Source organism: Meleagris gallopavo, chromosome 28, assembly GCF_905368555.1.
Source record: "Meleagris gallopavo chromosome 28, MGAL_WU_HG_1.1, whole genome shotgun sequence".
Classification (NCBI taxonomy): Eukaryota; Metazoa; Chordata; class Aves; order Galliformes; family Phasianidae; genus Meleagris; species Meleagris gallopavo.
In genome coordinates, this window is record NC_139431.1 from 2,680,321 (window position 1) to 2,691,898 (window position 11,578).

Below are 11,578 nucleotides of genomic sequence, written 5' to 3' on the forward strand. Positions count from 1 at the left end.
GCCTAGCAGCTGGCGTTCTCACGCTCCCCCCTCAGCCCGGCGGCCGCTCCGCCCTAACGAGGAGGGCCGGGCATAAAATGGCGGTCGCCGTTTCTCAAACGGGGTGGGTGTCTAGCGTGCATGCGCAGCGCTCCGTGCGCCGTCGCCTGAGAGAGGGACGCGGAGCTGCAGGCATGGCGGCGGGCGCTCTCGGAGTCGCGGTGCTGTTGGCGGGGCTTTGCGCGGCTCGGGCAGCAGGGTGAGCGATGGGAGCGGTGATCTGTGGAGTGGGGGAGGTGAGGGGGCTTCGCGTGCCCGGTGGAGGCGGGGAGCGGGCGGGGAGCTGCGGCGGCGGCGGAGGGAGAGTGGGCGGCCTGTGGGGATCGAGGAGACAAAGGGAGCAGCCGCAGCGCGGGGATGGGTCGTTGTTACGCTGGGAGGACGCAAGTCGGCTGTTATATTACGGATTTTTGACCTTTCTTTTGTGTGCATTTTGTTCTTTTGCGTGTGGGGAGCTCGGGGAGGAGCTCCTTTGTGTTCGTTGTTTACTTTTGCTGCTGTGAGGTGAAGAGGAACATTACTCGGCGTGGATTGTGTCACAAACTTAATCAAAACCACAGAAAAATGGGAACTAGAAATCGGTGTATTGTTGAGGTAGAATGCGAAACGGGAACTGAGCAGAGCAGCAATGAACCTGCACTGGTGTGGAGTGGGTGCTGGGTGTGATCAGGGTGGGAACTGGGTACCCAAAACCTTAAGAACTGCAAAAATAGTGCTGGCTTTTAAGAACTTCATTACTTTGTGGAGGTGCCCAGCTGCATGGGGCTCTGGGCAGCCCGGTCTGGTGGGCACTCGATGGGCTTTAAGGTCTCTCCTATGATTTGTTTGTGTTAACATCCTTAAAACCAACTGCGCTACCCTCGCTTTGCCCCCGCTTGTATCTCCTCATGCTGATAAATATTGCTTCCTTCCTTCCCCTTCTGCTCCTGCAGAATCCTGCACGCTTCCAGACAGTGTTCCGTATGCAGAGCTCGTGGAGGACATCAGTGCAAACAGCAGCTTTCCTGTTGGAACCAACGTGAAGTACACCTGTCGCCCTGGCTATAGGAAGATCCCTGGGATGCCCGTAAGTCGAGTATGTGGCGAAAAACTCAACGTGGTCACAAATAGAGACGTTCTGTAAAGGTAATGTGTGTGTGTGTGTGTGTGTGGCCCTGTAGTGGAAATGTTAAGTCATGGCCTGAAGATTGAGCACCTAGTGGGAAGGCAGGGCCAGCCCAGGGGAGCTCAAGTGCATGCAATGCACTGAGTGACTGGAAGAGGTGGGGTCAGGATCCAACTCTTCCCAAACCTCATTTAAGGATTGGTAATGGAGTTAGGGTATCTCTTGCTGGAGATCCCTGCCTGCCTGAGGCTTTCCAAAGGTAACCAGCTCTTCATTTCTGTATTCGTGGCTGCTGATTTGGACTTGTTCTCGTTTGCTGTAGCTAGAGGTTTTGCCACTCTGCTCTTACCATCCCATGATAGCATTACAATCCTCTTGCTTTTTTTTTTAAATTTGTTTTTCCTTTGTTATTTACCAATTTCAGTAGGTTTTGAGTGAGAATTAATTTTCTGTATAATTTAAAATGAAGCTTGAAAAGTACTAGTGACTTTAAGGGCAGTGTGTGCCAAAGATACAGTCTTTGTGTATAACTACATATAAAGATATAGGCTTGTTCTTTTTTTCTTCCCTTTCCTCAGCAAAAAGTTGTATGCATCCAGGAGAATTAGAATATGGCTTTGTTAATGTGACAGATCTTACATTTGGTTCAACAGCTACTTTTTCTTGTGAAAAAGGGTAAGTGTTGGGTGTTTTGTTGTTTGTTTTTTTTTTTTTTTTTTTCCTATTTAGACCTGATTTGAACCAAACCCAAACTGAGGTTCTTGAGTTGTAGCAGGACAAATCACAGCAAAACTTGGTTTGATTCCCTGGTTTTACTCACATCAAATTAGGCTTAAAGTGTTTAGCAAAATTTTGTCTGTTACCTCTAACAACTTCTTTTTCTATTGTCCCTGTGGCACAGGAAGGAAGTGTATACACATTGCACTTCATTATTACATTGTATAGTGGCCTGTTTGTCTGTGTGTAGCAAATCAGCTCAAAAGCATTAACCTCTCTCTGGATTTTTCTTTCTTTTCTTTTCAGTTTTTCTTTAACATTGGTGACTTGATGGTATTAAGTGCATGTCTTAAAAGGGAAAGGTTTTGTCTGTTTCTTTAGCGATGTCTCATTTGCTTCTCTCATTTTCAAAGTTGAGTCTATTAACAAAATATCTCTAAAGATAACATTCTCACCACGAGAGAAGTGTGGTGTGTCGTGTCTATGTAGTCATAGAACAGAATTATGTAAACAAGATTTCTCGTTGCTACCTGGAGAAATGAATGTTCTTAAGTTTCACCTCTTTGCATATTTTCATCTGTCTAGGTACAGGTTATATGGACGTAGTCAAATTTCCTGTGTAATTAAAGATAAAGGTGTTGACTGGGATGGAAATCTTCCTTTATGTGATAGTAAGTAAAGTACTGCTGTATTTATGCTTTGTACTCAGACAGTGGTAGTTTATTTTATAATATAGCTGTGTGCTGTACATTCACTGGTGAAAGAAATGATGGTAAAATACGGCAACATTTAATTATTTTTTTTTATTGAGCTATTGGGGATGTGCCTGAGGAATCAGCACTGAAAAGTCTCAGTTATTGTCATAGTAAGTTAATAGCTGTTAAAGCCTACCTATTCTTGTTACAAATGACCACAGGTCTTTCTCAGTTAGAACTAAGACAAGTTACAGCTCTGTGTTGGACTTAAAGTGCAGTGACTTGAAAATCAAAACTCTTTGCTTATGGGAGCAAAATTGTTAGCTGACTTTTATGATTTTGTTCTAGTAGTTCCTTGTGGACCACCTCCAAGTATAGCCAATGGGCACTACACTGAAGCAGACAACTATGTTTATCAAACAACAGTAACCTATAGTTGCAATAATGTACAGAAAGGAGAAGATCCCTTCTCGCTGATTGGTTCACCTTCTATCTTCTGCACAGTTGACGAGAACTCAAATGGCTTTTGGAGTGGACCACCTCCACGGTGTAAAGGTTGTTTCTCAAATATAAATATATCTTATAGGACTCAAATTTCAATATCTGCTTCTTTTGGAACTGGGGAGCTGAGGGGGTGGATGGTTTTTCCTACAGGGAGGAGGAGCTTTTCTGCTGGTGTAAATTGATAAAATTGCAGTGCACCTCAGATCAACTGCATTATGGATATTGATGGAATATGATATACAGAGTGGCTTAGAATTCAAATTAAAACTTAAAAAATGAAATAGGAGCACACAGTTGGTAGAAGTGACAAGGACAAAGTGAAGGAGCTGAGCTCAAGTGCCTAATAAAAGCATGTGTGAACAACCACCATGCTAGTGCAGAAATAAGTGTAAAGTTTAACAAGCACGTGATCTTGCTTTGTGTTTGCAGGGAGAAAAGCCGACGCCTGCATCTTGTCACTTGAATGCTAACCAAAATAATTGAGTTTTCTGAAATTCTGCTGCTGTATAGGAAGAACTGTGTGGGTTGAAGTGGGACACGCTTTTAGTTGACTGTGTACTGTTGCAAGTCAGTGGCTTAAATCAGGGACAATCTGCACATTGGAGAGAGCAGGCTTCTTGGGCAGCCCAGTCCAAATGGTTAGAGGACTTAAGAAACTTTGTTACAAGTACTAAAAGTGCTGTGACTGCTGTGAAGATAGTGTTAACAAATGTTTCAAAGCTGGTTTTCCTCTTACCTCTTTCAGTGGTCATCTGTGAAAACCCAGAAGTAGAAAATGGAAGAAAATTATCTGGGTTTGCATCTCATTATAGCTATGGGAGCATGGTTGTGTTTAAATGTGATCCAGACTACGTCTTGTCTGGGGAGAATATAATTACTTGTCAAGAAAATAGCACCTGGTATCCACCAATACCAACTTGTAAAAAAAGTAAGTTTTTATATATGAATCCAACTTTTCTTGTATGTTGAGAGTGTTGTTAAATCTTAGCTATTACACTGTAGTTGAAAGTCAGAAGCTAAGGAAGTTGACAGTGAGCCTCATCATGATAGCTATTCCAGGTGTTCGTCTGACTTAACTCCTAACAGTGTTTGGATGAGAATGAGTTGAATTCTAGACACGCATGCAGAAGCTGTGGCACAGATGTACTGTGGTGCTACTGCATTGTAATAGCATCCTGCTCTTTGTTCAAATGATATCATGAAGAAATGAGGAGGATAGATGTACATTTTGGAATCTTGATAGAATGTACAAGGGTTGTGCATAACGAAGAGATCAGTTGGATCCTTCCTGTGTACTCAAAATCATTATGCGTCTGCATCTGTGCTCATACCTAGCTCTTCAACTTTAGCTTTCCAGGCATCAGAATGCTTGTAGATATTTGACCAAGCAAATTATTATTAGGCCTAATTCACAGGGACCATTGAAGAGCATTTTCTGCAGTCTTCTTCCTCCCGCTCTGCTGGAGGGGCAGGGAATGTTTGTTTGTTTGCAGAATACAGTCAGAGAATTCCATGTATGTACATTCTAATGATATTCTCTCAAGAATGAGAGCTACTTCTGCAAAGGATGTGTTTGAGTGCTTCATAATGGATGAGTCTGATGAGACACCCGAGAATGATTCGTATGAAAAATAATAAATCAAAGATTACAGACTTCTTATATAAGGTGCTGTATCATGTGATTGTGCTACCCTCATGGAGTGATGTTTCTTTTAAATCTTCCATGGGAAACACTTATACTTAAAATTATGGTAAAGGTGGATGAGAATTCTAACAATTCAGATACACTAATAGCATTGAATTATACAAAAGCAGTGTATACTTAGAGAGCTAATGAATTATAAAATATTTAAGATTTCTTATTGCTGCATTTGCTTTTAAATTTATATTTTAGTTAGTGAAGCATGCAGTGCCCCAGAGATCTCCCATGGAGCAGTGGTTCCACTGAAATCTGCGTACTTAAGAGGAGAGTCTGTTCAGATAAGCTGCAGTCCTCCCTGTGCTTTTGCTGATGGTGGTACAGAGGTCACAGTAACGTGCCAAGGACAAAACACATGGAGTTCTAAACCAAACTGTGCATGTGAGTAGAATTCATAATTAGGAAAATCAAGTGACAAGTTTGAAATGTCTGATGTAGTGTTTGACCCCTGAAGGTCAGAGGCCTGTCAGTGTGCCCAGCTGGTCACAGGTTACGTTAATAAGCTGTGAGCCCCATGGGTTGGGATCTGAGTAGCTGTGCAGAGTTTTGTGCCTAGCTGGAGTCCTTCTTTAGTCTTAGTTTTATGTGTAGAAATGAATACAATTCAAGAGCTGCTTTGGAAGACCTGTTGTGAGAGTGCTTTCTGAACATTCTGCCTTTGAAGGTGACAGACTTTATATTCTTTTTTTTTTTTCCTTTGCATCATGTGATAACTCGTAATATGAACAGAAAGATTTTCATTACTTTGATGCAACTTTTTATCCCAGTGAAGCTGAGGTGTATGTTTCTGCTCATGCATCTGAAGCATGTCCATCATCATACATTTTTTTGTTGCCTCTGGGCAGCAGGAAGCCTTTGCATGTAATATCTGAATGATGAACTGAGCTTCTGATGCTTACATGAATGTAGGGACTTCTTGATGGCAACTTCTTTAATCTGTTCTATGTATCAGCTCTGTTCTCAGACTTTTCTTCTTTCTTTTTTTCTCACTTCCAAAATATTTCCTTTCTAGGTGGTCCTGAATCTTCTGATTCCTCTCCAGTCATCAGCCATGGTAGAATAATTGATGGGAAAAAATCTGTATATTCCATAGGGGATTCAGTTAAAATTGAATGTTATGCAGGCTACACATTACATGGTGCAGCTCGTATTGAGTATATTGGAGAAGGCAGATGGAGTCCAGAAGTGCCAATTTGCAAGTTAAGTAAGTATGAACTGCAAGAATTTCCAATAGAATAAAAATGCATATAGAATATTTACTTCTTGGGGACATGCTTCTATATTCAGAAGTCACTTAGTGCAAACTTCTATCTTTATTTCGGTGTAAGAAAGATAGATTTGGGTAAACATGCTTTTAATAATTGGCAGACTTAAATAAAAGCTGCTGTGCAAAACTGACCTTCTGCAGGGGTCATCTTGACAAGTGTTTGATTGATTTGAGACGCCCTCATGAGTACTTATATAATACATTTGATTAAGAAGCTTGCATTCCTCATAATACTCATCTACTCTGTTTTTAGGTGCTTACATTATTGCCATCATCTGTGGTAAGTATCATATCATTCCTGAATGATGTACGATGTGGACTTTGTTTTTTATGTGGCATTGATATTGTGGTCATCACCTGGGACTAATAGCAACTGTGTCTGGAGTTCTGGTTGCTTTAAAAATGTTTATCTGCTCCTAAAATCAAGCTTTCTACCACCACTTCTTTATAAGTTCATTCTAAAAAAGTAATGACAGTGTTGTGAGCTGTGGTAATACTCCTGAGCTGGTGGTGTTTTGCCATCTTGCTGATCACTGTTCTTGAGCTGAACTCTGCTGAAGAGTCTTGTGCAAAGTATCAAATACGTAATTGGGAATTAAGCCATGTGAATTTTTGAGCATTGGAAGAGGAGGATGCTGTGTAGGGTTCTGGGTGTAGGCAGCATTAATTTTTTGAGGAGATCTTTCTTATGAGCTGTTCACTATCACTCTAAGGCTTCTTTTTAATTCTTCCTCAAGTGATCGTGGCAGTTCTGGTGTTCCTGGCAGCCTTCTGGATCTTTAAGAAATACATTTCACAAGAAGGGTAAGTAAGCCTTTTTCTATTGGCAATTTCTGTGTGACAGCAAAAGCAGTGCTAACATATGTAGTTGCTTAAACTTTATCTGCCTCTTCCTTTTTCAATTGTGTGATGCCTGTATGTGAGCTTAGCAGCTAAAGCACCTAACAGCATATTTGACTGTTTCCCTATCTGTTACTTAGGTAAGATGCTAATTATCATTCCTGCTATTTTAAGAGATGGAGAAGCACTGTCCTTAGGCTTGTATTTAACAGAAGTACACTTAGCAATGTTCACATCTGCTCCAAAACATGTCATTTTGTATCTTAAACCAGTGGTACTATTGGTTTATTTTGGCTTCACCTGCTTTATTTTATTTTATTTTTGCCTGAATAAGCATCTGGTGTCACTAAGGAAAGTCTCCTTAGGCTTTAAAAGCCAGAGTGGTTTAGGTGATCTGGAAGCCTTGCAAGTGAGCATCTTTGCTTCTGCAATGTACCAATGGTAGTGGAGGGAAACGAGATTACTGCTGTGTTTTGTACTAGAAACAACTTGAATAAAATGTCATGGTCTTATTAGAGCCTTTTCCTTGCAACTATACTGACCTAAATGGTCCTATTGTGTTTGAACAAATAGCAGGCATTGCTACTAGAATGGGATCGTGTGTAGATAAACTTCAGTCATTTGCAGCAGCAGTGTTTGTTATCTTTACATTACAGACTGCTTAAGATTGGGTGCACAAATAGTGGATTTTGTTTCTTTATGAAGCATACGTTGCATTTTGAACTTTCTTTTCAGAGTAACTGGTTATGTATGGTTTTTTGGTAGGGAATTGGCAGGAGAATTAAATGCTTTGTGCATTGCTTCTTGTAGTGATGTCTTTTTTGTTGGATTTTTTTAACCTTCTTAGAAAAAAATACTGTTTTCTTGGAGAAGCACTTTGTAACAGATAAAATACTGAAAACTTAGAGCAAGTCAGGTGGAACAGTGGGGTGTTATAAATATGATCTCACCAAAGCTCACTTAAATTTCAGTAGTTTTAGTAAAAACAAGTAAATAAATAAAATCTGGGGTTTGTGAGACAAAGGGATGCTTTCAGTAAAGCTAACCAGAGGAAATACTCCTGCACTTCATATTTGAAGTGAAGTACATGCGGTGCTACTTAGGACAAGGCTGAAACTAGCTCAGCCCCAGAGAAGTTTTAGTGGCATTATCTTCCCCATAGGCAGCATGGCATCTTTTCAGTGACTCCAGTGGCTGAGGCTGTGCTGCAAAGTAATGCAGTGCTTTTGAGTAATTGCTTTTCATCCAGTGCTTGGATAACTTGTGACCTTGATAGCCCAGATGCAATCTAGTATTACTATGGCAGCACTTTTTGCCTTCATCTGTGAGGAAACTGCTCAGTGTAGAAAAAGAAGGGATCTAAAGGAAATACATCAAAAAGCAGAACAAAGTAACGTTGTATTCCTGAAAATCCCATGCCATCTTACTGTGCCCTGTGCTTTCCTTCAGCTTCATCGTTGTGAGCACCTGACTGTTAAGTGCCATTCTTGTCTGAAAGCCCAATCTAATCTCCTTCTGCTAGGGCCCAGATCTCACTCGTTTTCTGGATTCCTGAAACAGCTGAGCCTTTCTGAACCACTCTGCTTCCAGTATCTCACGTTGTACCTTGGCTGTGTTCGTCTTCAGCATACAGCAAAAGCTGTGTCTTGCCTTTTTGCTGCTTCTGTGTTCAGTCTGTCAGTTTCATAGGATATTCAATTAGACTTTTTTCCCCTTTTGCTGTTCAGCTCGTATACAGTTGATGAGAGTTGCAAAAAAGCATGTATTTTAAATACAAATACACCAGCTGAGATGGAGGAACTGCACAAATGAATTAATTGAATCTTGAAAAGGTACACACTTCCCACTTCATTTGGACATTTGCATTAAGCTTAAGTGTCTTTTTATGGTTTACCCTGAATTTTAGGAGTATGGAATCCAGTGGACCTCAGTTTCCTATAGAAAAAGCAACAAGAAGCATTCATTCATTTCCTCCCTTCAGAGGAAACATCTTTTCTGCAATTAGCTCTTTCCAAAATCTGGCTCTTTGAGCTGTGTTGCTGCAGGACAGAACTAATACAGAAGAGATCAACTTGACTCTTCCTCATCAGTATTTTGTTATTACTGTCTTAATGGTTTGAGTTTGCACAAGAAATGTTTTTGCAAACTTGTGTCTGTGTTGCTTTTTTCCATGGCAAAAATTCTGAAAAAGTAGTGACTGAAACATTAGGTTTCTTTTTCTGACTTGAAGTCTTTTCAAACGAATAGTCTTGTATTTTATTTAGTTATTAAATAACAAGTGACTTCTGAGTATTTTTGGTAAGCTTGAGAAGGCATATATGGAATTAAGCTTAAAGTTGATTCCATAAGAATGTGTTGATGAATACCATCTTTGTCTCTGAAATAAGATGCTCCTAATTGAGAATTAGTTCTCTGGCATCAGTTTTCTGGGTTGGTTGGCCTTACTTCTGGGGAGAGAAGGAATTGGGAATTCACCCTGTCACGAGCAAAAGGGAGGATTGGAAATAAGAGAAATAACGTTCTGATAAAGCTCCCAAGGCTTTGTACAGCTTCTAAAACTCCTCAGAGACCTCAAGTAATGGTGCAGATGTTTGTTGGTTTTGGTTTGCTTGTTAGTTTGCTGTGGAAAGAAAAGCTGTGCTATTCAAGAGTTTGAAAATAAGTGGATGTGGGTTTCAGTGGTCATGGCTGTGATTATAAATTTATGATCCTCTTGTGTTTAAGTACTGCACACTTTCTACAGTGAGCTACAGAATCAAATTTTTGCTAATGCTTGGCTTCTGGCTATAAAATACGTACTAACCATCAGACTGCATATAAAACACATGGGTTGCTCACAGTGTAGCCTCCAAATGAGTTAGGAATCCTGTAACTGCTCTGTCTGTGCTCAGCTGCTGATGATATTCTGGCATGGTTTCTTCATCGCTTGAAATGGTCCGCTTGGATCAAATCCTCTCCTAATCCTTGGGTTGTTCTTTGCACTCCAGAGGCTGAAACTGGAGCCCAAATCTCAGTAAGTGTATTGGTTGCATAGTAGGAAGCAGACGAGTGAGTTAGTTTCGTGATTTCACCTGATGATTCGACGCTACATTTGAGGATGTGCTTCCAGAATAAATGTAAGAGCTATTTAAATGTGAAATCCCTGATTTGACTTATTTTTCTGTTTGTAGGAAGAGTGACAGCACTCCACATACTGCCAAATATACGAGCTGTAAAGCATGAATGACTTTCTGAGGGTGGGAGGGAGTTTGCAGTTGGATGTGCCTATCAGAAACGAAAACGAGCGCGCTTATTCGCCTACGGAAACTTAACATACCTCACCCTGTGCTTTATGCTATTGGTTAACTGCAATAGAGAATAGTGGGATAAAAAAAAAAGATCAGAATTGTCTGCTGTTTTGTTCTGGGTCGTTCATTGTCTCCTCTGTGTATCTAAAATGGACTTAGAGGCTCTTCCTGCAGCACACATCGCTGTCTGTCGGCGGGAGCACTTACAGAAGACGATCCGATGTTAGCTCTGCTCACTAAATTTCTCAACCACTTTTGCAGTTGAGGTGGTTTAAATATCATTTCTTACGTTCTGCAATGTTTTAAGTCTTTGTTTTTTCTTGAGAGATTGGTGCAATGTAAGGCTGTGTCTGTTTGAAATTGTTCCAATTTAGATCTCGTATCTGCTGCTTTCTTGTTTGCCAAAGTTGATTCTGTTTATCTGATGAATTAAAATGTGCCTTTGAATCAAAGTTTTATAGCTTTTATAATGCCTTTAAGAAGGAAAAAAAGACCTTTGGTATAATCCCAGAGGAGCTGTAATGGTCTCGTTGCAGTGGGGAAGTGAAGGTTTCCCTAGCAGGGGTATCTCCTGCGTTTGTATTTATTGGCCTGTTGACAGAAGGAAATCAACCAAAACCTGCTGAGAATCTGTGTGCCCATCCTTGGGATGGCTGATAGTATTATGATTTTTTTTACTTTGAGTCTTGATGTCCATTTCAGAGATATTTATGTTGCTTTTCAGAATAGAAACGCTTTCATATGAGTTTAGCTGAGCTAAATGAGGACGGTTTTGGCTTTGCGGGTTTGCTGCCAACATGCAGGCAGCTTCTATGCACCCATCTTCCCAGAAGGAGCAAGTCACCTGGCGTCAGGTGGCTGAGGTATTGGCTGGGGTAGATTGGCACTGCTATGGGGAACAGGTTGTTTCAACAGCAGAGAACTAGGTGGGGTTTCATTGGGCTCTTTGGGACGCTCCCAGCAGTTGTTTTTGAGCGCTCCTAACAGTCTCCAGTTATGAAGAAGGGGTTTTGGGTGTGCAGAAGTGCTTGCTGTTCACGGCCTCTCCAATAGCTGATGCTTAGTTTGCCAATTGCTGGTAAATACTGTGAAAATGTAATACACTGAGAATTGAGTGTTGCTCATTAGCTGGCTTGTGTGTGGCATTTCCAATATCTCGCAATATACTGAAATAGACTAAAAGCTTGAGTGAAATGATTGTATCAATTTGGCTTTATTTTTATATCCTTATGAATGTAAAGACGAGTGATGGCTTGTATTATTACAAATAAAGATATTATTTGGCAGTAAGTGTTTGTCTTTCATTTGTTGTGTGGCGGACGGCTGTGTTCTGTTTTCCTAGAGGATCACGTGAGTTGGGTACGTGAAAAGTCAGGTATGAGGTTTGTGCTCCAAATGTACTCTTGTTTCTGCACAGAAATGTGT

General features: G+C 40.8%; 1 protein-coding gene across 1 annotated transcript; it reads left to right on the top strand.

Annotated features, from left to right (window-relative positions):
* Window positions 1-15: 15 nt before the first annotated feature.
* Window positions 16-11,443, top strand: LOC100549444 (membrane cofactor protein). The gene is given in 12 exon segments (XM_085210149.1): window positions 16-238; window positions 862-1,126; window positions 1,128-1,164; window positions 1,723-1,819; window positions 2,447-2,532; window positions 2,905-3,111; window positions 3,806-3,988; window positions 4,955-5,140; window positions 5,772-5,963; window positions 6,280-6,306; window positions 6,764-6,830; window positions 10,037-11,443. Coding segments are annotated over 12 exon segments (1,560 nt in total). The 5' UTR covers window positions 16-77; the 3' UTR covers window positions 10,089-11,443.
* The last annotated feature ends 135 nt before the right edge of the window (window positions 11,444-11,578 follow it).